Source organism: Bos indicus, chromosome 17, assembly GCF_029378745.1.
Source record: "Bos indicus isolate NIAB-ARS_2022 breed Sahiwal x Tharparkar chromosome 17, NIAB-ARS_B.indTharparkar_mat_pri_1.0, whole genome shotgun sequence".
Lineage (NCBI taxonomy): Eukaryota > Metazoa > Chordata > Mammalia > Artiodactyla > Bovidae > Bos > Bos indicus.
The window spans coordinates 62,007,918-62,034,243 of NC_091776.1; the positions used below are offsets into that span (position 1 = coordinate 62,007,918).

Here is a 26,326-nt window from a genome sequence, read left to right on the forward strand (position 1 = left end):
TTGGCCATTTCAGAGAGAAAAATTTAAAGAATAGATGAAATTTAATGTGAAAAAATACAAAAGCACCATTGTTTTCAGCCTAACATCCATACGCCTAAAATACTATGAACCATAATACTGCATAAAATGAATTGGCAAATAAATGGTGCCAAAGATCTTTTATTAGCATTAGATCTATTCCAACTTTAATATAACTCCAGCTCAAAATTTTACAAATAGTAGAAAATCAAGTCTGTTTAATTTGGATTTTCAGCTTCATTGGCCAGTGTCGGTTTTACCTGTTCAATATATTAAGTTTTTGCCATCTTGTTATGAAAGCCATCATAATGTTCATGCCACTTCATTGTGCTGAAGATGGTGTGGTGAATATTTAACATACTTACAGTGACATTCTCCCATCTATAAAAACACAGTGTTGGTACACTTAGAGCATGGCACGCATCTGACTAGTTTCCCTTGTGATCACAGAGAAGTAATTCAGCCAGATGTGATGGAGGAAATGGTGGTATCATGTGTTATTAAGCACTTGAACTTAGTTGATGCACTGCAGTCCCTAATAAATTTCCAGTATCAAGAAGAACATGCTGAGGAATATGATTTACTGTGTAAAATCATGGGAGAGACATTTAAGAAACTCAATGCCATGGAGAGACAGCTGCAGGTAAGTAAAAGTTAAAAGCATTTAGATGTCTCTTATAACTGTTGGAAATGACATCTTTCCTAAAAATTTAATGATGTTTAAAAAGTGATCTGAAAAAAAAAATATTGAATGAGTATATTCTGTAACAGAAACTAACATAGTAGAAAAAGAAGTATCTGAATTTTAAAAAGTTATTGTGACTAAAATTTCTAAAGTCACAGATTCCTTATTTTGCATCTAGTTTCATGTTGTTTTCTATTTTAATATGTCAGAGTGTTGCAGAATTGGAACAGAAATGGCAGAGTGAAGTTGATGATGCCATGCAGGGGAAACTGGAGAACAACATGCCTTTCTTCTATGATTACCATTTCAATGAGGTGAGCAAGTTGTATGACTCATCACTGGGCATTGCTGTTGTCATATTAAGTCGGCCAAAAAGTTTGCTCAGGTTTTTCTGTAACAATAAAAAAAATGTCATTCTTAAAATGTTGCATACCTCAAAATGTACCCAATCTCTAAAAAAGGTTAAATAAAGTTGTTTAGGTTAACATGTTAGTGATACAAAGAGTCAGTTACTCAAATTATTCAACTGATTAAACAGTTTTATAGAGCAGTTATTATCATTGCCAAATTCTGCTTTCAAGCCTTTTTTAAAAAAGACAAGAGTTACAAACAATAAAGAAATCCCTGGAAAGTAGTCAATGCCATTTTTAATCATTAAAATATCAAGTAGTAACTTATAAATGTGCTTCTGGTGTAGAAACATGGACCAAAGGTGGGTTTTTGTCCCTGAAATTTTCTGTTTCTTGTAACACGTACAGTAAAATTCGGTTTTTGCAGATCCTGCATACCATCTTTTCTTGATTTTTCCTTCTTTAGAACAAAATGAAAGAACTAGAACTTTTGTGTTCAATGAAGGAAGTCTCCTTTGATGGAAATGATCTTGAAAACATGGTGCTATCTCTGAGGTTAGTGATGTTAGTAACTGTAAAGCTAATTTATCACCTTGATGCTCAAAATAAAATGCAAAGATCGCATCTCTTAACAGATATTTTAAAAAATATTATGCATTCACTAAATATTTTAGAGTTGAAACTTCTTTGGTATTTGGAAATTTTGATTTTAACCTTCAAGAGTTAGCATATAGGCATCTAAAACTGGGCAAGAGGAACTAAAACTGGCTGCAGTTAAAGCACTGCCTTCCTTGGATGGGACAGGGAGAAGGCGGGCAATGTTTATCAGGTTACTTCCATTTCATTTCTCCTCTGTCTTCTCATACCCTTTGTGATTAAACACTGGTTTTGGTAAACCAGAGGACGACTAAATGCACATCAGTCTTTCTTTACAGGGAGAAGTTCCTACAAGAAGTGAATTCTCTTATTCAGAAACCCTCGCACCCACTGGCTAAAACGAAGACGTTAGTGAAGAGTCTAATGAACCGAGCTGAGCTGTTGCTGCACGTCACCATTGCAGCCCAGTCTGGCCTCACGAGAAGCATCTCAGGGACCCCCGCGGAAACACCGGGTACTGCTGACAGCAAGCCCTACAAGGCTCTCTACACTAGTCTGTTCATAAAACATACACTAGCTATTTAAAAAAAAGAAAGAAAATAACTCTTGTGTACTTGTAGAAAGGAAAAAAAGGAAATTTCAATGTTATTTTGCTTTTTACTTTTTCTAGCCAAGAAATGCTTTCCATTGAAGTCATGTGGTACTTTGTGAGTCATCTGAGCATTGGGGGGTGCCTTGTCACCTGCCTTGTTTAGTTTTGGGGGAGCATCTAAGGTGTGCAGTGACATATATTTTTATTATCCAGTGATCCTCACTTTTAGATTATAGATTATCGTTTTCATAGTAACATATAATTAGTCAACTTTGTGAATTCTGTACTGCATCATATTTTCCTCTTGAAACTGAGTTTGCATTTCCTCTTTAGTAATTATGTGGAATCTTCTAGCATACATTTGCACTATTAATTTTTTTCCTGGTCACATTTTAATTGTTAGCCTGAGAATACACTTCTCAGGGAAATCAATGAGTCTTCTTACTTAAGTCAGATCCACAACACTGGGCAGACCCCATAATAGCAAGTGTTAATTCTCACTCAAGAGAATAAGTCATAAACATGTTCTTAAATGAAGGACTCCGTGTTGTCTAGCCCCATTGCCTGATGGACACTATGGAACAAGTGAACTTGTTTTCATCCCAGCTGACTACCTAGGGCTCTTCTCACTAGGGACAGAAGTCTAGGATGACTCCTAGGTTTCTGATCTCAGTAATAGGGTTTCCCCCCTTGAGAGCATCAAGGGAAGCTTTCCAGACATGAGATAATGATCACATGCCAAGGTGATCTGCTGTGCCACGTCTCTGGCCGTATTAGCCTGAGTTCATTAAAGGCCCCCCCAAAAGTTTCCCACTCAGTAAGGTCAGTGATGCTTTCCAGGAGGCTCTTGGCACCAGAGATGATGAACCAGTAGTTTCCTAAGAGATAATATTATAATTTTTTTTTAGATTGAAACTATCTAACTGTTCTTAAGACAGATTCAAAATGACCTCAACTTTCTTAACATCTTTTTTCTTAGCTGATCAGCACATGCAGTTTTGTCTGCTTCCATTAAAGTATTCTTTTACAAAACACCTATTTCCTGGATAGGAGCCACATGTCTTATAGGAAGGGCCAGTCAGATTCTAGGAAAAGTGTAATATTTAGTCACACCAGCTATGATCAAAGCAGAGGTTTCACCAAATGGCATTAAGTCAGCAAAGTAAATCCAGGATTAAAGGGGGATCAAAGGCCATCTCTGAAAAAAAATGATCTGCATTTATTTGAATTAAGATTATTTGCTTCCAGAGACTATTTTCTCTATCCTCTCTTGATTTTTAGAATCCTTATATTAAAGTTAACAATGGGAATTCCTTGGCAGTCCCATGGTTAGTACTCCTAGCTTTCACTCCTGATGACCCTGGTTTAATCCCTGGTTAGGGAACTAAGATCCCACCAGCCACATGGCCTGGCCAAAATAAATAAAAACATAAAGTTAACACTGTTAGTTTATGAAATTAAATGAATTTTTCAGGTTTTTTTTGGAAACCCAATTTAATAAAAGAATGTGGTTTTTCAAGCTGAAGTAATATTTTAACCTTGGTATTTGAGGTTTAAACCTCGGTTTTCAAATTTTTTTAAAATTGGCCTAAAAATCATCTGTGCATGGTGCTGGCTGGTTTGGGGGCCAATTTCCTGGAAAGCGAAGGTACTCTTAGTTTGGTGGTTCCTTGTTGGTTTTTGCTGTCGCTGTGTCATTCTTACAAATAGGACAGCAGATACGTCAACCTTCTTCTTCCTTTCTGTTCCAGCTTGTAAATCAGCCTCTGAAACAAAGGTGATCTCTCATGCTGTGCGTCAGCCTGTTTTCCTTCGCAGCATGTCGGCTCCCTCTGACCTGGAAATGATCGGTAATGAAGATTTGGAATTTACTAGAGCAAATCAGAGGTAAATAGCTGAGGGCCAAGGTCGGATCCCCCACATGCTGCCACGCACGTTCACCACAGCACACTCCCTGAACGGGTCTCTTGTTTGGCCATAGGCGGCGCCACGTGACCAGCCACCGCAGCAGCTCCTTCACACTCCTGCAGTCATTGGCCATAGAGGACAGCAGGGACAAGCCCACCTACAGCGTCCTGCTGGGGCAGCTGTTTGCTTTCATCGGCACCAACCCTGACCAAGCTGTACGCCCATGTTTTTTGTTTGTTGGTTTTGTAATATTTATTTGTTTGAGTGTGCTGGGTCTTAGTTGTGGCATGCAGGATCTAGTTCCCCAACCAGGAATCGAGCCCGGGTCCCCTACATAGTGAACTGGGAGCTCCAGCTGCTGGACCACTGGGGATGTCCCTGTACATCACGTTTTGCTAAGTAGCTGAGTAGCGCAAGAGGTGCTGTGACCGCAGGAGTCAGGTGTACTTCCTTCTCACATGTTCAGGTGTCCAGCAGCAGCTTTCTTCTGGCCGCACAGACGAGATGGCGGCGGGGAAACACCCGCAAGCAGGCGTTGGTGCACATGCGGGAGCTGCTGACGGCTGCCGTGCGAGTCGGGGGAGTGACACACCTTGTGGGTCCAGTGACAATGGTCCTGCAGGGAGGACCCAGGTCAGTTGTTTCTGTTAGTTTATCCCATCCTGTCTGGAATGGGCAAAGGCCATTGCAGAGATTCCTCTTGGGGCCAAATGTTAGATCATGGTGTTTGCTAGTGTTTTCCAGTAAAATAATACATTTTTCTAAAAATGGTACAGGATAGAATTAAAAAATTTACCACATGTAACAAAAAGTAAATTCTCCTGACCTTCCTTTTCTAAATTCCACTATTATAGTTGTTTCATCAACTATACACACGTAAATAGCTATTTCATTGTCCTTGTATGCTTAAGTGTTTGTGTGTGATTTTTTTTTTTAAACTCAGTTCAGGTTATATTTCACGTGCCTTATTATAATCAGTTGTTTTCCTCAATAAATTTTGGACATCTGTATCTTTTCATGTTAATATGTATAGCTCTGCTTTATAGCTTTTAAGACCTTTTACAGAGCTCTATTGTATGCTATATTTATTTAACTCCTCAGCTGCTGATGAACACATGGGTTCATTCATTCTCTCTTTCACTCTCTATCTTTTCTTTTATCCCTCCTTTCTTCCTGTTTTGTTTTGCTTTTCTATTAACAGTAGTGCTGTAGTCAACAACCTTATATACCTATATTTTTGTATACTTTGGTGCTTATTTTTATTGGGTCAAATTTCTAATAACATAATTATAGATATTAACTTTGAGGAAGGGTTTATAACTTATTTGTGAGGAGTTTTTCTATACTAATGCCCGACTGGGCTTCAAAGATACTTAGATAGACATAGAAAAGGCGTTCTTGCGAAGACTGGACTACAACTGCTGGAGGCTGCTTGTGCATCCTGACAGCTCTCAGGAACTCTGGCCAAGAAGCAGAAGCAATAGCTGGAGGGAAACATGAACTAAGAGCTAACATGACTGTCTTGAGAAAAATTTCTGTGTCGATCAGGAGAAGCCAGGTTATTTTTTGGAAACAAACAACTCCCAAAATCTCAGTAGCTTAAAAAACTAAATTTTAGTTTTTGCTCATGTCCCTCACAAGTCTATCTTGGCTCGTGGTAATTACAGAGAGCTTGGGACAGAGGAGGGGACAACCATCTTGGAAAGCTGTCAGGCCCCTAGTCAGAGCTCTGACTCATTGGCCAGACTAGTCACATGCCCACCCAACCACAGCGGTTCCCAGAAGGCGTAGTGAGTTACACTAATGATTACCACAGCTCATTTCCAGAACTTTCTCTGTAACACTGGCAGCATTATTCCTTTTCCCCTCATTACATTTTCCTCGTGACATTATTAACGCCATATGTCAGACATTTTAAAAAGTGTGGAAAATCCCCAAAGTACAAGATAAAAATCACCTGTAAATCCGTTTTAAAAACCCATTAATGTTTTAGCATATTTGTTCAGTCTTTATTCTAACCTTAGTGATCTCCTATAATGTTTTTAGTGCTTATATAGCATTGCATCATATCCTTGAACCTTTATTAAGCCAATTTCCTATTTTTAAATCATAGTTTTTGTTTATTTCACTATTATAAGCAATATTATGTTGCATATCTTTGTACATAAATTCAATAGTTCCAGTTTTCAACTAAAATTAATTGCTGTAGAATCTATCCCAGGTTGTGTTTTTACATTGGGAAAGTCTTATTTCCCAACTGGATTCTCATATTCTGCTAATTATTGGAGTATGAACTTGCAAAGGATACTTAGCTAATATATTTGTGTCTTGGTTTTCTCATTAGTACAATTGCATTTATGGTATTCAGTACTGCATGGGATGAGGTAGGCCTGTCTCAAATGAATGGTTTCATTATTAAATAAATTTGGGAAATGTTGGGTGCCTTTCTCCTGCTCCAAGAGATATGAAGGACTTTAAAGCCTTGAGTTGTCCTGGAGTGAGGAACCCTGCTTACCTTTACCTAACCTAGGATTTCCCAGAGCATCCTAGAGTGTGGGCATTGTCTCTGAGGCACTCTTAGGAAGCCTGCCCAACAGCCTTCTGTAGTCCTGCACTTTGGGAAACACCAGTCTCCAAGGTTCCTTCAGTTCTGGATTCATCTAGCCACTTTTGCGTTTCTCAGAAGACCTCTCCTGCTTTCGTGTTCACTATTGCTGTTCTTGACACAGTTGAGGAAGCCTGAGCTTTGGTTCTGTTTTGTAGAATTGAAGAACTGACCTGTGGTGGGATGGTCGAGCAGGTCCAGGAAGCCTTTGGTGAGACCATGACCTCTGTGGTGTCTTTGTGCGCACGTTACCCTATCGCATGTGCAAATAGCATCGGACTCTTGTGCACTATACCTTATACCAGGTAAGCAAAGAAATGCTTTTTAGTGTATGTAAGTTATACCACAGTGTCACCAATTAAATAGAAATATTTTTATTTATTAAAAATATTTTTAAAAAGGATTTTTTGGTTTTGATTATCCAGTGACACTATCACTCTGATTAAATGAGCTTGTCGCCTGACAAATGCCTAAAGTTACTATGTAAATACTTATTGTTGAGTTCCTACGTGATCAAAGTTGGATCCCCATTAGAAATTATGTTACATAGTCAAAATGGAAAAGTTTGAAGGAAAGAAAAGGTCCCTAGGAAGTTACTTCTTATATTGGGCAAAACTTTTTGCCTTTGCACATTTCCTTTCTTCATTACTTGATTAAGAGTTTGAAGATGTCAAGCATTCATGAAGTCAGTCTTTAAATCCCCTTATGATAAAATACGCAATTTTTTTTCTATTATGATAACCTTGTGTTGATTCCATTGATTTTTACTTTGCTGTCCTGTATGAACTAACCAGAACTTGAAATTCATTATTTATGAAGGAAGTTGTCATTCTAAAAATTTCTGTGTTGAGTTTTACATGGTAGCATCCTACGTTGTAAATAAAGGACTATATTGACATATTTTATGGCCCTTTGATAATCTGGATCTTAAGTGAGAAGTTCCTAAGAGCTGGTCAGTTATGTTTCTTTCAATCAACCCTTTCTGCCTGGCCAGGAGTGAAGAGAAGTGCCTGGTGCGGAGTGGCCTTGTCCAGCTCATGGATCGACTATGCAGCTTGAGCAGTCAGACTGAGTCCAGCTCCAGTGAGAAACAAACCAAGAAGCAGAAGGTGGCCACCATGGCCTGGGCAGCCTTCCAGGTGCTTGCCAACCGCTGCGTTGAATGGGAAAAAGAAGAAGGTGAGGAGCAGGATCCCTTTCTATAACAGAGCTCCTTGATTTCTTCTATCGATGTGTTTTTTTTTTAATTTAGTATTTGTGCTGGATGAGGAAAAGAAAGACTATTAAATTACATAACTAGATTGATTTAATCAATTATGATTTCATGGGAGGCTCTTCAACAGCATGGTTCTGTGAAAATTTATCACTGTGTTATGACATTTAACAATATCCTAACGCAAAAGACATTATGCTAAGTGAAATAAGCCAGGCACAGAAAGACAAATACTGCAGTGATCTCACTTATGTGTGGAATCTAAAATGCCAAACAGATAGAAACCAGAGAGTAGAACAGTGGTCACCACGGCTAGGGGGCAAGGGGGATGGGGAGATTTTGTTCCAAAGGACACACTTTCTGCTGTAAGATGAGTAAGTTCTGGAGCCCTAATGTACAGTTTTGTGATTAGAGTTCATGATGCTTCACTTATACTTGAAACTCACTGAGAAGATGTCTTGTATTTTCACAGAGAGGTAATCATCACGTTGTATACCTTTTAAAACACTCACATTCTACAATCTGAGTATATACAGTTTTTATTTGCTAGTCACACCTCAGTAAAGCTGAGGGGGCTGGGAGGAGTGATGACCACCTGAAAGAGGATAGTAACCCCGGAAATTGAAGACATCTTTCCTTTCCTTCTTGCCATCACTGCTAATGGTATCTGAGTAGATACTTTTATGAAATGATTTTTCAGTTGTGCTTTTGAGATGCTATTTCCAAATCATATGTTCAGTCAGCAATCCAACTTAAAAAGTAAACTTGAAGGATAACTCCTCCATACTATCCCAGGTATATAACATGTCATTCGCTGTGCGTTTTATTGTTCTGGGAGCCAGGCATAGGATGACTAAGGCATCGTTCCTCCCCTTAAAATATATGGTCCAGTGGGAGAAATAGGCCAGTGAACAAATAATTCCAGTGCAATCAATGCTGTGATCAAGGTGAGCACACGGTGCTGTAGGAGAAGCATAGAGGTCCTTACAGACCCTCTGTACTAAGGAATCAGGCAGAGCTTCCAAAGAAGGTGATGTGAGCATTTTTCTTGAGGGGTAAAGGAGACTTCCCAAGTAGAATGAACAGTCAGTGGCAAATAACTTTTGTGGCTTTTATGAGAGGTGCTTGAAAATGGAGAAATCCAAGAAAATCTTTTATTGTGTTTGAGAAGAGGTCGGGTGTGAGTTAAATATCAAGAAGTTTTCCAAAAAAGAAACAGACTCACAGACAACAAACTAGTGTTTACCAGTGGGGAAAGGGAGAGAGGAGGGGCTATATAAGGGGAGGGCACTGTGACAGTGAGAGTGACGTCGCTCAGTCGTGTCCGACTCTGCGACCCCATGGACTGTGCCCACCAGGCTCCTCAGGCCGTGGAATTTTCCAGGCAAGAGTATTGGAGTGGGTTGCCATTGCCTTCTCCAGGGGATCTTCCTGACCCAGGGATCGAACCCAGGTCTCCCTCATTGCAGGCAGATGCTTTACAGTCTGAGCCACCGGGGAAGCCCCAAACAGTTGTGCATAAAGTAAGCTACAAGGACATACTGGACAACACAGGGAATATAGCCAATATTTTATAACTAAAAATGGAATACAACCTTTAAAAATTGTGAATCACTATATTGTACACCTGTAATTTATATTGTACGTCAACTACTTTATGGGAAAAAAAATGATGTTTTCATCCCAGTAAAATGATAATTCTTCCCTGTCAAAATATGTTTCTGGGTTTTGTGTGGATTAATTATATTCAGTTTTAATTAAGAAAAATGTCTTTTCCTGGGACTTCCCTGGTGGTCTAGTGCTAAAGAATCCACCTTGCAATGCAGGGAACGCAGGATCAATCTCTGGTTGGGGAACTAAGATCCCACATGCCTTGGAGCAGCTGAGCCTGCAGGCTGCAACTACTGAAGATAAAAGAAAAAAAAAGAATTATGTATTTCCCCAACATTGAATCATTTTTCAAGTTACTGTTACCTTCTTTATGTTTCTGTGTGTGCTTAGTTGTTCAGTCGTGTCGGACTCTGCAACCCCATGGACTGTATAACCCACCAGGTTCCTCTGTCCATGTGGATTCTCCAGGCAACAATACTGGAGTGGGTTGCTATGCCAAGTTGTTATCTAATGGGAGACACTAATCAGATGGCTAACAAAATACTGAGCAGGTTAAAGAAAAATTGGGCAAAGGGAGGCTTTAGTGCAGACCCGCCACAGCTGTAGACTCACCATGCTTTCCTGGGATTTTCACCATGCTTTTTCTTGCTTGAACTCTGAAGGCGGCTCCACAGAGGCTGTGCACTCAGGTCTGGCCCGTCAGGTGTCCAGCCTTCTCACGAATCACCTTGCCCGAGCGACCGAGTGCTGTGGCAACCAGGCTGCCGGGAACGATGCCCTCCAGGACGTCCTGAGTCTCCTCAATGATCTCTCGAGGTATGGAAGGGCCCCTGGAGCTATGGGAGGAGGTGGCTTTTCCTCTGAATGATGGAATTCCTTTGGGGAGAGGGTGGCTGTCTTTAGAAACATCTAAATTACTAGGCCGTCCTGACATGCTCCTGCCTCAAGAAAAATAGTAGAGAATACAGTTGTTGAAAAATAGCATTTAGTTCCAAAATGTGGAAAGTATTTATTTGAGTATATATACCACAAAATTACATATTATCATTTGCTCCAATACTTTGCTGGTAACAGCTGCTAGCCTTTCAGATCAGTACCACTGCATTTAGTAACCAAACAGCTTAACCTTCATTATAGCAAGATTAAAGACTAACCAGCCAGGACTTGTAATTAATTCACCTTCTCATGCTGTGTCTTTGAAAGAAGATATTCTTGGGAGGTTTAATCATGTGTGAGCTGTGAGGCCCACAGAGGTTTGTCCACCTAAGGCTGCTTATTCTCTGGTTTCTGCTGAAATGTAACAGGTTCAGCTGTGGCAGAGCCCAGACTCTTGAGGTCTGTACAGCACTGTATTATCTCTTTGGTCTTGAAGCACTTCTTGAAAAGGAATAAAAGACTAAATTAAAAGCCTCCTAGCTTGGGTTTCTAAGCCTTGATGCTCTGTGAATCATGCTGAACTAGAGGATCTCAATTAACTAAACATAAGGAATCAAAAAATTTTCAAAAATCTTTTAAAGTATTACTGGTCAATTATGAGCCTTCATCAGATGGTTATAAAAAAAACCTTCATAAAAACATATTGCCAAAAATCTGTGTCTTCCCATGAAATCTGAAGTCAGTTTGTTTAACCTCATTGAGGGAACCTTTGTTTCTGAATTTCTATAGATCAACGTCCCCAGCATTGTGGCCCTTTTCTTCTTCTCTTTGCAGGAGTCATATAGGTAAAGCCATCCTGAGCCAGCCAGCTTGTGTGTCCAAACTCCTCTCCCTGCTACTTGACCAACGCCCATCCCCAAAGCTGGTTCTTATCATTCTTCAGCTGTGCCGGGCGGCACTCCCGCTGATGAGCGTAGAAGACTGTGGGAACGTGGAGCTCCCACCCTGGAGCTACTCCGTCCCCTCCCTAAACAGCGAGCAGGAGGATCCCAGCGACCCAGCGTCCAAGATCGCCTCGCTGCTCTTGGCAAAGCTGGCAGACTACGTGGTCCCAGGTGAGTCACATCCAGGACTGGAGAAAGGCACCGTCACTTCCTGTGGATGATCAGACCAAGCTTTCCCTTGTCCACAGTCGCAGCTGTGCTTCCTATGATAAAAGGCAAGGGGGAAAGGGTAGGAGAGAGGGAGGAAAGAGAGATTCCAAAGCCAGTGCTTCCCCCATCCAGGGGAGCTGCACAAACAACTTTTTGCAATTTTTCTGTTTGCTTAAAGGATGTCAGACAGTCCTTTCTCCAACCGCTTCCGAACCTGACACCACATTGACAAAAACCAGCCCCAAGAATTCCTTAAAAGGCGATAAAGATCCTGGAGAAGAGAGTGAAGCAGTGGATGGCAAGCTCTCTATCTTCATCCACAAGCGGGAAGACCAGTCGTCCCATGAAGTTCTGCAGCCATTACTAAGGTGATGATCTTAATAGTCCATGCCTTCAAGCATGAGCCACGTCACAGGCACTGTGCTGAGTAAGCCCCTTACAGATGTCAACCATCTCAGCCCTCATCACAAGTAATCACTGCTACTATCATCCCTGTCGTTACACACAGACAAACTGAGGCAGAGCTGAAACGCAGACACAGGTCCCTCTGACTTTAGAGCCTGAAATTTTAACCATAACTCTGTACTGTCTCTCTGGACCCGACAGAGTGGAAGTCCTATTGAGTATGTATCATTTGTGTCCAACCAAATCTGTAGTGTGACCTCAGCTGTGAGAAGGAATAATGCAGCTTGGTTTTCAGTTATGGGCATCCCTCAGTCATAGTAAAATTAGGGATACCATTGACTATGAGGTAAAGAAGAAACTTTTTCAAAAGCCATAATTAATTGGAAGTATGAACAATATGATTGCCCAACAAAGAAGTAAAAAATATAATTATTGTCCAAAGATTACAAACCTGCAGGGCCCTGTTAGTGGAATCCAGGACAATGAGAAGGTCCCACAGAACACAAACTCCTAAATTTAGGAGAAATTTAGGGAATTTAGAAGAGAAATTTAGGGAATTTAGCAGAGATGTTTGTCTCAGATGGAAGAATCCTCTCTTCAAATGAATGATGGTGTCATCCTCATAATCAGGTCCCTTGTCTGCCATGATAGAAACCAAAAGCACTGTGGGCTACTGGCATAGGCTAAGCTGAGTCAGGGGAAGTCAGCGCACAGATGAAGAAATTTCCAAGGCACATTCCTGGGCACTGTGAAATGTCATCATACAAACTTGGTGAAAGCTTTTTTGAGAGCCAGGTTGAGGAGGCAGGGGGAGCTAAATTCTTAGAAAGGGAGATCCAGTCATTAACACCCAGGCAGCAGTCCAGGCTGTTATTAAAACTGCCTTACTTGGAGATTTAGATCCCTCACTGAGGCCTCCCATGGGCCTGGCCTTCTCTTTATTTTAGGATCAGCTTGTCACTTAGTTTGTCATCTTCACACAGGTTTTTAATTATCGTTATAACTAAAAAAAATTGTTTTGATCCCAAAAAGTGCTATAATTGAGCAATAAAGAGCGTTTCCTTTCGAAAAATTGAGTCTTACTGTGGATTTTTGTTACAGCGTGTAGTGGTGGCCTGACCGTTACCAGGTTGCCTCATGGCCTGCAGTCCCCAGCTGTGACCATCCTGTAAAATCATTGCCTCTCTCTGACTTCCCATTTCAGTAGCTCAGAAGGACGGCCCTTCCGACTTGGTACTGGTGCCAACATGGAGAAAGTTGTGAAAATGGACCGAGACATGACGAAGGTAACCCCAACGTGGAGGAACCTGCTCCAACAAGAACCACAGTTGAGAACATTTGCCAGGCTTCAGGTTTTCAGGAGAAATTTTTTTTTAAACATTCACGTTACCACAAAGAAGCCGTGTGAGAAATTGAAGTCATTGAGGCTATTTTCAGGAAGATTAGTCAAAATCAATTTATCATCTAACCAACAAGGACCTACAGTGTAGCACATGGAACTCTACTCAGTGTTGTATGACAGCCTGGATGGGAGGGAAGTTAGGGGGGAATGGATACATGTATATGTATAGCTGAGTCCCCTGCACTGTTCACCTGAAACTATCACAGTATTGTGTTTTGTTTTAATCGAAGGATAATTTGCTTTACTGTTCATTTTGCATTGGTTTCAACCAAACATCAACATGAATCAGCCATAGGTTTACCCACGTTGAAACTATCACAATATTGTTAATACCCAATAGAAAATAAAAAGTTTAAATTAAAAAAGATCAATTTATCATTAATATTAAAATATGGAAGAGAACTCCTGATTTTGACCTAGAAATTTTCTTAGCTCTGTTAAGAAAGTTCTACAGCATAAAAGATAGTTTAAAAGTGATCATAGGGTGAAAGGTTAAATGAGTAATAATATTGGATAATAAGAAATAAAGACAAATAGCCCATAAAAAATATGTTCAGTCTCACAAATTACACAGTAAATAAATAAAGGGAAAGAATAAAAATAATAGTACCGTGTCTTTTTACCTTATCACCCTGATAATGTTAAGATTGATGATACCCTTTATTGCCACGGTGAGGGTAAATAGGGCATTTTCAAGTATCCAGAAACAAGCTTATTCTTTTCAGTTCTGTTTGTAAAAAAAATAAAATAGAATTCATGTACCCATAAATAGGGGATTTGTTAAAGAAATTATTACACCCATTTGATGAAATGCTCTGAGCTTCCCTGGTGGCTCAGCAGTAAAGAATCCACCTGCCAATGCAGGAGACTCAAGTTCGATCCCTGGGTTGGAAAGATCCCCTGGAGGAGGAAGTGGCAACCAACTGCAGTTTTCTTCCCTGGGAAATCCTATGGACAAAGGAGCGTGGCGGGCTACAGTCCACGGGGTCACAAAGAGTCGAACATGACTTAGTGACTAAACAATAACAACGAAATACTGTCTAACCATAAAAGTAACCAGATATGTCTATGTTGACATGGATATTCATGATATTTTATGGTATCAGATTCATATGAATGAACAAAATTCACAATGTTTTGATAACTGTTAAAAAGAATTCAAAACTGCTTGTAGCATGACCTATGATTCTGTATGTCAGAATCTGCAGGGAAAAAATTCTGGCAGACTAGCAGTGATCTCTGTCTGGCTGAGGACAAGGGATATGTGTGGAGATTTAACTTTCTACAGTTCTAATATTTTAGTATTTGCATCTATAAAAATGAGCCTAGATGGAGGACACAGATTTTTTAACAAATAGTGCTGAGAAGAGTGAAAAGAGTATCATGAGAATCTTTAAACTGACCCCCAGGGTGGCTGCTGTGAGGTGATTACGGAAGAGGCGGCAGCTGCTCTGCGAAAAGCGACCAAGTGGGCACAGTCAGGCCTCATTGTCAGTGTTGGGCCACCCGTGGAGTCCCTCAACCCAGAGGCCGTGAGCGGGCTGTCCACAGGGGACAAGAAGAAGACTGCCCAAACCTCCATTTGCCGAGAGAGAAACTCTGAACTCGCCAGGTAAAGTCTTCCTAGGACAGAAGCTGTCTATTCTCTTCTCAGACTTCCTGTGTGAGGGGCTTGTTTTGAGGGTTTTAATTTTATTTTTTTATATTTTATTTTGTAGAGTATTTATTTTTATTTACGTATTTATTTTTGGCCTTGCCACATCACATGCAGGATCTTAGTTCCCCGTCTAGGAATTGAACCATGCCCCCTGCATTGGGAGTGAGAAGTCACTGGACCGCCAGGGAAGTCCTGAAGGTTTTAATTTTATATCCTCCCCTTGACCTGCTGGAAGTGAGGAAGTGAGGCTTAAAATACCCAGCATTCGTATTAGCTGCTCTCGAAGTCGAGTCAACCAGTGATGACCATTCACTTGGTGGATCTGATGCTGTGAGGGACGAATAGGGAGGCCCTCCAGCCTGAGTGCACATCTGAAACTGGAGGACTCTTTTTCTGAGAAAGGCCACCACCAGGAACACCAGCTACAGTTTTTTTGAGCAGCAGTAGTAAATTCTGGCCTTGCTTCCTTTACTTCATCCAAACGATACTTGTCACCATTCCAGCTGTGTACAGAAGGATGAGCACATGTTGCCCCTGATAAGTTTGGGTGACATTTTATGCTTGCCGGCCAGAGGCAGATGCAGAGAAGTCATCAAAATCCACTTTTTCTAGTATGGAGCTGGCCAAAAAGTTTATTAAGTTTTTTCAGTAATATCTTGCAGAAAAACACAAACCAACTTTTTGGCTAACTCATCATAATTAGAAAATGTTTCCATCTGGTGCCAAGTCTAAAGCCACTCTTCTGGCTTCTTTACCATCACGGGGCCTTGACACTTTTCCCTGTTGACACTTGCAGGACCGACCCCGTCCGACCTTTCATCAGTGGGCACGTGGCAAACAGCATGGCTGCTGAGGTGATCGCCTTGCTTCATAGCTTGCTGATGGCACCTGAGTCAAATGCTGCTCAGATATGGACCACGACAGCAGAGAAGGTTAGTACACTGTTACTGCTTAAAGGAGGAAGCAGGACAGAAGTCAGTTTTTTGTTCTAGCAAGGGACATTGTAACAGAGAGAGTCCCCACTTCAGCCAGATAGACTTGTGTTCCCCCTGGAATCTGCTTTGATTTAGTTGTTTCAACTCTGTTAACCCACATCTCCTATCACTGCCAGTTCTGATTTCACAGAAGGCAGGCTAGTATTCTCAGGGAAAGAATAGCACACCTTGTTTCTCCTCCTTGCTTGTGTTCAATCAGTACTAACATTAGGAAGTCATGCATCCTTGGTTTATTGGATTTGTTAAGTGGAGTTGATGAGTATTAAGGAGGCCTCTGTCGGATTTACACTCCCTGAGCTCTTCAATAATTCATCTTGACAAACTAGTCCAGTCTCCCAAAAACTAGAGTTTGGTCATCAGTTTCCCTATTCATAGTCATTCATCTTGTGAACACCTTATAACATATCCTAAAGGTAACTGGGTGTTCCAAGGTAGGTGATATGCTGTTAAGGTCTTTCTTCAGATAAATTTTTGGCTTTATTTTAGGTTTTTTTTATTTTTTTAACTATGTTTGATTTGCTCATATTTCAAGATTGTGCATTTCCAGTTTTGTCCAATTACATAAGACCAATATGGCAAGAACATCAGTGGTCATTCCTGCTCGTTACTGCACCCCTCCTGTGTCCAGAGTTCCTTTAGTCCAGGGGCCCTGTTGTTGACACTGCACCACCCTTATTATGAAAACAACCAAAGTTCTAACTCCTGCCATGTGGGCTGCTTCATATGTTTAGGTTCTGTCTCGTGCACTGATGTACATTCCACAGTTGGGGAAATATGCAGAAAGCATTCTGGAAAATGGCAGCAGCAGTGGCAGAAAGCTTGCCAAACTTCAGAGAATTGCCCGCCAGGCTGTGGCTGCACTCTGTGCACTTGGAGGCTTCAAAGAGACAATCAAGATCGGGTCTGAGGTCCAGGTAACCAGCCACCATTTTCCCAAGTCATCGCTTTTCCTTGTGTATAAGTCCATTGATTCATCTATCAGCTGTAAGACACCCAGTTGGACAAAAATTCTTGTTTTTTCAAGCTAAGAAACAAGTGGCTTCTCATCCACACAGTGCTGCAGATTATTCAGACATCAGTACAATACTGCACAGTAGTTAAAACGCTTGTGTCCTGTGGTGGTGTTAATATTGGGAGTGTTTTAGAATTGAGGCTTGAATTTGCTTCATACTGTGATCACCTTGACATAAGGTTTTAGGACCTATTATTTTAACTCACATTCAGGGCTTGGCGTCTGCATTATAAGAACCTATTGCTGTAATGCCATAATGACAGCTGTAGATTTACTCCTCCCACTTGTCACATCAGATCGCTGCTCACACCATCAGAGTTGGTAGGTAGTGCTAACCCATCTGTGTCTCTAGGTTTTAGGTAGAGGAATATCAGGAAGCATCGGAGTGGTGGCTTCTATCAACGAACAGGAAGGTATAGCTACGGTCAGATTCCCACCCATAGACTGTAGAAAGACTTCGCAAGCATCAGACACACTGACTATTCCATTGTCTAGACTTTGTGTTCCAAGATCAGAGGTAAGGTGATTTTTAAATGTATCCTCAAATGTCACGGCAAATGGTAACCATTCTGTAATGAATAATACGCACGTGCATAGTGCTGAAGCACAAATACTTGGTTTTCTTAAATTTTACTTATGATATATATTTACATATTGGATGTAATTATTTAATAGTAACGTTGATGTGAAGATTTTTACCTAAATGACCAAATTCATTTCTTTGGTGAGGAATATTCCGCAGTATATTGTATGTTTAATTGTTTTGGTCTAGCTTGCAATTTTCTGTATGGTGATTTTTTTTTTTTAATTGAAATTTTGAGAATTAACTCCAGATGATAATAACACCCTCATTTCTTATAAACTAACTACTTGAATTTAACTTTCTGCCATGCCCCCTCCTCCCCCCTCCACCGCCATCAGGCATTGCCTCTTCATAAACTGTCCATTACTGAGAAGGTAGTACAGGCAGTCCAGTCCATGTTGCTTCCTCAGGAGGGAAGTCTCTCTATTCATACCTCACTTCCTGCAGCAGGAGATGGGTCAGCTCCTGTGATGGCAGTCGTTCGGCTCCTGGCTGAAATAAGAACAAGGTGAGCGCCCTCCAGAGACCCCCTAATGTGCTGAGTGGTGCAGGCCAGAGGGACAGGCATCTTCCGTGGGCCTCTCTGTGCCAGGTTTACTGGGTCCACAGCATGAACTTCATGCCAAACTGAGTAACAGAAACCATCCATTTGTGCTGTGTTTACTACAGTTTTTGTTGCATTCCCCAACTTCTTAGCTTTGAAATAAAGTTTAGCTGTTTCCCTAAGGAAATAAACAATCAAAATATGACTGGTATATGGAGTGCACGCATAGACCCCATTGATTTGCTTTGGTCAAAGAGCTTTGTTCTATCACAGGAAGTCTTCTGTCACTTGGCCCTTTTTTAAGTGGTTCAGACCACATCAGTACCTATCTAGTCTCTTTCTAAACTGCTGAGGAGAAAATTAGGGAATGCTCACAAGCGTCAGAATTGGAAGGAAAACACATTTATTTATAATTAAACAATAGCAACAAGTTTCTTTTGAAAATGAAACTTGCCAGAAAGTTGTAATATATGTTTTGAATCTGGTGAGAGAGATCAGTATACAGACTTCCCAAGCATTTGGGTCCTTCTTGTTCTCAGAACATTAATATTGCCTACAGAGCAAAGTTTAGGAAGAGGTATTAGGAGACAGTGCTTATTTCGTAGCTGGCACTTGGTGTCTTCATGTAGGGAGATGGCAGCCATTTCCCCTTTTTCCAATTGTCCATGCAGTGTCAGCAGTTACTGTGTGGGAAAAGAGAAGCTAGTTACATATATTCAAACAAATGCAGCTCAGTAAAAAAGCAAGAGGAATGGAGAGTTGGAACCTTATTTAAATTAGTGGATAAAATTGATTGAAATGTTTTTCACAGTTGGCTTTTTAGAGAATGACCATTGATGACTTTGAAATATTGTAAATCTTTTAACATTAAGAGCATGCCTGGTCATGGCCCAGCTTTTAGAAGACAGCTTATTTTGTGAAGAATTCATACAGCAGTGTCCAGCAGCTGTTGAAGTTCTTAACCTAGTAGCCCAGGAATGCAGTGCTGGTAAGTACCTGTTGCTTTCCTTTCTATCCTTTGTGTCGAGGTTTGTTAGCACACTGACAATCTGGAATGGAATATTGACTGTTTTCACATACACTTCCAACAGCTAAGCTCTAGACACAGCACTTACACGACTGACTTTCATTTCAAATCTGCAAATGTAAATAAAAAGCTTCAGTATATGCCAACTAGAAAATCAGCATTTTTCATTTTAACTTTAGGACCATGATGTCAGAGTATTTTCTTTGCCCCATTCATATTAATAAGTGGGTTTCATTTCTGTATTAGAATTCTTTGTGACCTGCCCTTAGGGCTATGGATACTTTCTGACTATTGTCATTGGCCACATGTGAATTCAGAGTCCAGAAATTTGCACTAACATCCATCTTTGTGTGTTTGTGTTTCTGTGTGTCTGTATGTGTGCTTATGGAAAAGTTCAAACAAATACAAAAATAGACTATTTTTGTATAATGAACCCTCATGTTTCCATCATCTAGTCTCAACAGTTATCAACTCATAATCAATCCTGTTTCTTCTACACTGCATCCTCCTGGATTATTTTTAAGCAGATTTTTAGATATTCCTTTTATTTATCTGTAAATATTTTAGTGTGTATCTCAGTAAGGACTCTTAAACACAATATCATTTTCACATGTGAAAAATTTACAATAATTTAATATTATTTAATATCTAGTCAGTGTTCAGCTTTCTAATTTTCTCAAAGTCATACTTGTTTTTACGTTTGTTTATTTGAATCAGAATCCAATTAGAATTCATCCATTGTAATTCATTGTTGTCTTTTAAATCGCTTTTAAAATACAAATTCCCCTCAGTATCTTACTTGTTGAAGTTTCCCATAGTCTGGATTTTGTATATCCTATGGTGTCATTTAATATGTTTTTGTGTTCTTGAATTTCTTGTACACTGATGATTGGCCTGGGTTTTTCTGAGTGAAAATTTACCCTTTATCTTCAAGGATCTAGTTGGACTCTAAATATAATTGTTCACAATTAGATTAGCATTTCTCCAATGCTCTTGTACTAATGTTTTAATAAACTAAAGAAAAAATAGATATCTTTACCTCCCTTAATGTTTTTAATCTTATTTATTTTTTGGTCATTTTTGTTACCTATATTATTTACTGTCTCTCATGCTATTTGCTTTTTTTCTGTAACTCTCTAATTTCTCTGTCCTTAAATTTTTGTCCTTTTTCATGTGACAGTGATTTCTTTCGGCTTGTTTTTGCTTTTTAATTCATCTTCGTTTTTATATCTTTCTTCTCAAATCTCCTTCCCTTAATAAGCATAGCTGTCTGGGGCCAGCAACCATTAAAAAGCCTCAGAGAGATCCCCCCAAAAGAGACAGCAAGAACAAAATAAAAGGAGCTTGCTTGCTCGGCTTCTCAAGTGAAATTACTTGTGACTCAACACTTGCTCATTATTTAATTTTGTATGTGTCATAGGTAGTTCCCTACTTCTGCTTTTTTAATATTCTTGGCTTAGGTTGCATCCTAAGACTTATTTGACTGATTTTAGCAAACATATAACCTTCTGAATGAATCACTTGCTTTTCTCTAGGACTCATTCTGGGTCTCTCTTATACATTTTATAGAATAAAATAGAATACATTTTATCTTACTCCATGAAATTAACTTTGGTACTTAATGTATAAGCCAGAAATCATAATAATTTAGAGCAAATAGCTTTAATAATAACCCATCTAACCCATTTTTTCCCCCTGTAGAAAAGAACCCTATAGAAACAAAGAGTTGAAAGAAACATGTGGGAAGTTCTTATTAATTGCTACAAAATAGAAGACTATGAGCTTATACACAGCAATTTATATTCTAAAATAGTGTCCTATGTCAAGAAAGTGAAAGTGTTAGTCGCTGCATTGTGTCCGACTCTTTACCACCCCATGGACTAGGCTAGGTTACACCCCATGTAACCCACTAGGCTCCTCTGTCCATGGAATTCTCCAGGCAAAAATACTGGAGTGGGTTGCCATTCCCTTCTCTAGGGAATCTTCTCAACCCAGGGATTGAACCCCAGGTCTCTTGCATTGCAGGTAGATTCTTTACTATCTGAGCCACCAGGGAAATCCATGTCAAATTTAACAGTCCTGAATACCTCACATATTGGATTACCAGAAAGGATTTTAAGGTTTAAAGTAGGTATTTAAGTTTGCTGATTTATCTGTATTAAAAGAAAAAAAGAAAAACTATGTCTGAATTACTTTCCAACACAGCAGTAGGTTCTTATAGCCCACTTAGAGTCTGTGCTCAGAAGAAATGCTGTTTACTACATGAGATTCAAAGTAGTGTGTAGAAGAGAAAGAGTTCTTTGATTTTTATTTTTTAATATATCAGGGTTTTTTAATTTCATAAATGAATGTGTCATAGAATTTATAAGCAATAATATATTGATTCTCTAAAGTGAATCTGGGATAAAGTAAGCCACAGACTTGGCCATTGAAATGCTTCCGTCTTTGGTCTGTCTCTCACCTTTGCCCGGGTTTGTTTCTTATGTTGCATAATAATGCTTCAGCCTTGCACTGCGTTCTTTGTCACGTGCATGTGTGCATATACATGTCTTCTCTCTCCTCCCAGATTAGGGACTTCGGCTCATATTAGCTTTCTATTTTCCAACATCTGGCCCTGTGCTTTGGTTATGGGAGATGACAATAATAGCTTTCATTTATTGAGTGTTGGCCATGTGTCAGGGACTCAGCTAAAGGCTTTAACTTGCATTGTCTCGTCTTCACAACCATCCTGTGAGGCACAGGTACTGTCCTTACCCCCATGTTGGCAGTGAGATGTTAAATATCAAGTAATGGAACCAAATTCTGGATCCAGGCAGCCCAACGTCAGGGCCCGTGCACTTGACTGCATTGCTTTGTTGCTGAGCTACACGTAGGAGACAAAGATGTCTCAGGGTGTTTGCTCTTTGTAAGAATTTGAATAATCTCTGTATTTCATTGCTCGGGTCCAACTCCAAAAGAGTTGGAGCCCTCTCCGGAGTTGTAGGATTTATTTGCACGTCTTCGACATCTTCCTCTCCAGGAGAGCGGCTGGCAGTTGTGGAAGTGCAGTGTGAACGGCTGAGGATGCTCTACCGGGACTGTGCTCGGCCCCCGCCGCCTCCGCTGCAGGCTGACCGGAGACAGGTGAGCCCTCTGCTGTGTCTGCAGCACGCAGCATCAGAGAATTACAGAATTCCAGGCAGCACGTTCATGATTTTAGAAGGGGTGTTTGCAGAGCCATTTGGAGGTATATGACATGCTGTCATCTCTGAATGTCAAAGCACATCAACTTGACATTCCGAACATTGAAAGATTACAGCAGAGGAGCAGAACTTGGCAGTCTGTAAATAATTTCTGCATTATCAATAAAAACAAAAAAAGAAAACTTTTTCAAAATTTTAGATCTGTAGTTCATCTTGTAATAATACTAAAAAGTATACATAGAGTGACTAAAAAGCAAAAGTGGCACAGAGAAAGACATTTAATATGTGATATTACTTATACATGGAATCTAAAAACTACAACAAAGTAGTGAATAAAACAAACGAAAAAGCAGACTCACAGGGAAAAAACAAATTTCACTTGAGGGGCAAAAGCAAAAGAGGCAAAAATGGCCAATATTGGCATATCTGTGAATGTTCTTAGCAGCACTAGTCATAATAGCCAGAAAGTAGAAACAACCTAAATGTCCATCCCCTGATGAATGAATGCATAAAATGGGCATGTTCATACAATGGAGCATTATCAGCCTTAAAAAGTAGTGGAGTGCTAATACATGCTGCAGTATGGACAAAACTGGAATGATGCTAAGTGAAGGAAGCCAGTCACAAGAGACTACATACTGTATGATTCCATTTCTTGTAATGTCCAGAACCTGCAGATTCAGAGAGGCAGAAAGCATAGAGGTGGTTACCAGGGACTGGGAGGAGAGAGGGATGGGAATTAACTTCTAATGGGTACAGTTTCTTTTAAGGAGAACAAAAATGTTCTAACAGTTTGTGGTGATGATTGTAGAATTCTGTGAATATACTAAAATCCATTGAACTATATACTTTAAATGGGAAAGTTACATGTTATGTGAATTGTATCTCAAAAAATTTTATTTATACTAGGTGAGAGTATACAAAAATTGCTGTATTCTTATAATTTTTCTATAGATTTGAAGTCATTTCAAAATAAGACAGTTAAAAATATATGAGAAAAAATGTCACTTGAAATCTCAACATCTCCATTTTGTGTTCACAATGCTATTGAATGAGAGTGTTTTTCCCCAATGCAGCCCAAAGAGATTACGTGGAGCCCCTCACGAGTGTTTCCACCTGTCCGAGCCTGCATGTTCTCCTCGCACCTCACTTCTGTCACCTTCCTAGCAGACCCCAGTGCAGGGGGCGGTCTGCCCAGGGGCACATTTATCTACGCCACCTCACCACTGCCCGTTCAGGTGAGAAATCACAGGACCCTTTGTCTTCTGCCTCTGTCCTTCAAATATGAGAGAAAGAGGAAGTTCAAGGGCCCATGTTGAGCCCTGATTGTCTGCCCACTCCTGGTGTTTCTTCAGGCCCCGTCTTTCTACTGGGAAATTGAAATTGTTTCCTATGGAGATACAGATGATGATACTGGACCAATAGTTTCCTTTGGCTTTGCTACAGAAGCAGAGAAAAGAGATGGGGCATGGACTAATCCAGTGGGCACCTGTCTTTTCCATAAGTAAGTGGCTGCTATCACTGTTACCTGAAAAAAAATAGGGACTTCCCTGGCTATCCAGTGGTTAAGACTCTCTGCTTCCACTGCAGAGGGCATGGATTCAATCCCTGGTCAGGAAACTAAGATGCCACACAGTGTGGCAAAAAAAAAAAAAAAAACAACCAACATGGATGTGGGTATTTTAAAACTATAGTAATACAATTATAGTCTTTACTCTAAAAAATGTAGACAATACCAGCTGGAAATACACTCATGTTCAATGAAAGAGAAGAGCTCTTAGGATTTGTCTTCTGGTTACTCTCCTGCTACTGAAACTCCTCCACCCATTCACTGCTTACCTTCCTCTATGTTGGCCCATTAGCCTTGTCTCTGACTGTTTCTTGTTTTTTTGTTTTTTTTTTCAATAGCAATGGCCGAGCTGTGCATTACAATGGCTCCAGTTTATTACAGTGGAAGAGCGTTCGATTAGACGTAACTCTCTCTCCTGGTGAGCATGGTGGGAGGTGTATTTTTTTTTTTGTACCTTGTCTATTTCTGTTGTTCCCAGGTTTGGGCCAGAATAGGTCAAAATTAATGAAACTCAGCAAATGGAAATGGACAGTGTCTTCTAGTGAAAATGAAATACTTGTCATTGCTGTCCCCTAGTTTACACTGAACCTTTCATTTTATGAGGCACTGTTGTCATTAAAGCCTCCACTGGTAACTTAGGAGTCACAGTAATTGTCATTCCTCCATCATTAGAAAAATCTGAGATTTTGCTTTTCTTTGAAGTTTGGTCTTTAATTAGCTTTTCATTAATAAACATATAAATAGCTTCAAAAAAAAAAAAAAACCCCACCCCTACCAGTCACCTTGAAGCACTCAAGAAATGCATTATCAGTAGGTAAGACAATGTGCTATAGACTTTGCTCTCAGCAGGCTAAACATCCAGTCCAGCTTCAGCAGATCTTCTGCCCAGGTGTTTTAGTCACATAGTCGGTTCAATAAAGAGAAAATCTTTCCCCTTGTCTTTTTAAGCCTCCATATAATAACTTGATCGGAAATAGTAGAGGAATAGCCCTAACTGCTCCAGAAGTAGCATAATACAAATATTGTCCTCTTGACATTAGAAGCAGCCAAAAGTGTTGGTGACTTATTTTCAGACAATACATCTTAGCATCATCTCTGATGAAACTTGAAATTATTAAATGTGATAGATGATCTGAGATGCTTAGGTAGGGATTCCTGAGTCACTGAACCCGACAGATAACTTCTTGTAGCTGTCTGAGGGGGTAATTTGGTCATCACTTTTCCTTGAGGGAGCTGCTTATTAAATTGTACTTTACCAGTGAGCATGGTATTTTCAGTTATGGTCAAGTTATGCCTTAGAAAGTTACTTCCTGGCAGGTTGTTTCTCTCTCTATGGATCAGAACTCTGTAACCTGCTGAGTACTTAAGTGCTTTAAGCACAAAGGGAGGGGGAGTAGAGAGAGCAGGGGACCCGTAATTAGGTGGTTTATTTGTTTGTTATAGTTGATTGTTTTGTTTGATCATATTTTAGTTGTTGAGAAAATTTTGGATCAGACCTCAAGCAAGCCTGCTACCTACTCTTTTCTTAGAGAAATGTGTCTGTGTGGTATTAGGAGTTAAGAACCTACTTTTAACAACAGGATCCCAACCTCAGTACCAACACCTTCAGTGTCTGTTCATTAACAGTTACTCTTTGAGCATCTCCTATGTTCTGGGCCCTCTTCTAGGCCCTGCAGATGCCGTGGTGAACAATGACAAGTCCCCAGCCATTGGGAAACCCAGCCTAGTGGTATCAAAAGCATATGAGACTGGAAATTCCCTGGAAGTCCAGTGGTTAAGACTCCACACTTTCATTTCTGAGGGCACTGGTTCGATCCCTGGTTGGAGAACTAAGATCCTGAAAGCCATGCAGTGCAGCCAAAAAAAAAAAAGAAAGCATGTGAGACTGATCAAAAGCAGAATCACAGAACTTCATGCACTGACTGGAGAGTTTGCAGCGGGTTAATTGTAAAGCTATGTGCACTAGCAGCTTGCCTGAGGCAGCCTATAGTGCTGATGTGGTGGACATGGTCCCCTTGGTTCTCTAAGTTCATCCCAGGATCTACTCATCTCATCAGAAAGCAGCTTAGCTTGTATTATCTTCACTTCCTAAAAAATGCCTTAAATAAATATAACTAAGGAGTCATAATATGAGTTAATGATGTATGTTTAGTTTACACTGTAGGTGGAGTTTTAAATTACATTTTTTAGACCCTTTCTAAGTCGTCTGCAAACTTGCTGGGAAAACACTACTTTTCTTATCTTTATTCATAAGCAATCTTGTACATGTCAAAAGAGAAAAACTTGTATTCCTCTATTAAAAAATCATATCCATTGTTTTTCATTTTTGTCTTAGCTGCC

At 40.0% G+C, this 26,326-nt stretch overlaps 1 protein-coding gene across 5 annotated transcripts in view; it reads left to right on the plus strand.

The window, feature by feature from the left end:
• The window catches only part of HECTD4 (HECT domain E3 ubiquitin protein ligase 4), a 170,542-nt gene that overhangs the window by 106,841 nt on the left and 37,375 nt on the right, over window positions 1-26,326 (plus strand). For all 5 annotated transcript variants that reach the window (XM_070769659.1, XM_019977315.2, XM_070769661.1 and 2 more), the window contains exons 26-48: window positions 469-661; window positions 913-1,017; window positions 1,520-1,608; window positions 1,989-2,164; window positions 3,994-4,129; window positions 4,224-4,365; window positions 4,617-4,783; window positions 6,914-7,060; window positions 7,750-7,934; window positions 10,242-10,395; window positions 11,290-11,570; window positions 11,788-11,977; window positions 13,219-13,300; window positions 14,826-15,028; window positions 15,870-16,005; window positions 16,800-16,982; window positions 17,433-17,597; window positions 18,002-18,171; window positions 19,080-19,195; window positions 22,254-22,357; window positions 23,493-23,654; window positions 23,772-23,920; window positions 24,325-24,404. In XM_070769659.1, coding sequence (XP_070625760.1) covers window positions 469-661; window positions 913-1,017; window positions 1,520-1,608; window positions 1,989-2,164; window positions 3,994-4,129; window positions 4,224-4,365; window positions 4,617-4,783; window positions 6,914-7,060; window positions 7,750-7,934; window positions 10,242-10,395; window positions 11,290-11,570; window positions 11,788-11,977; window positions 13,219-13,300; window positions 14,826-15,028; window positions 15,870-16,005; window positions 16,800-16,982; window positions 17,433-17,597; window positions 18,002-18,171; window positions 19,080-19,195; window positions 22,254-22,357; window positions 23,493-23,654; window positions 23,772-23,920; window positions 24,325-24,404 — 3,515 coding nt within the window. The remainder of the gene's footprint in view (window positions 1-468; window positions 662-912; window positions 1,018-1,519; window positions 1,609-1,988; window positions 2,165-3,993; window positions 4,130-4,223; window positions 4,366-4,616; window positions 4,784-6,913; window positions 7,061-7,749; window positions 7,935-10,241; window positions 10,396-11,289; window positions 11,571-11,787; window positions 11,978-13,218; window positions 13,301-14,825; window positions 15,029-15,869; window positions 16,006-16,799; window positions 16,983-17,432; window positions 17,598-18,001; window positions 18,172-19,079; window positions 19,196-22,253; window positions 22,358-23,492; window positions 23,655-23,771; window positions 23,921-24,324; window positions 24,405-26,326) is intronic.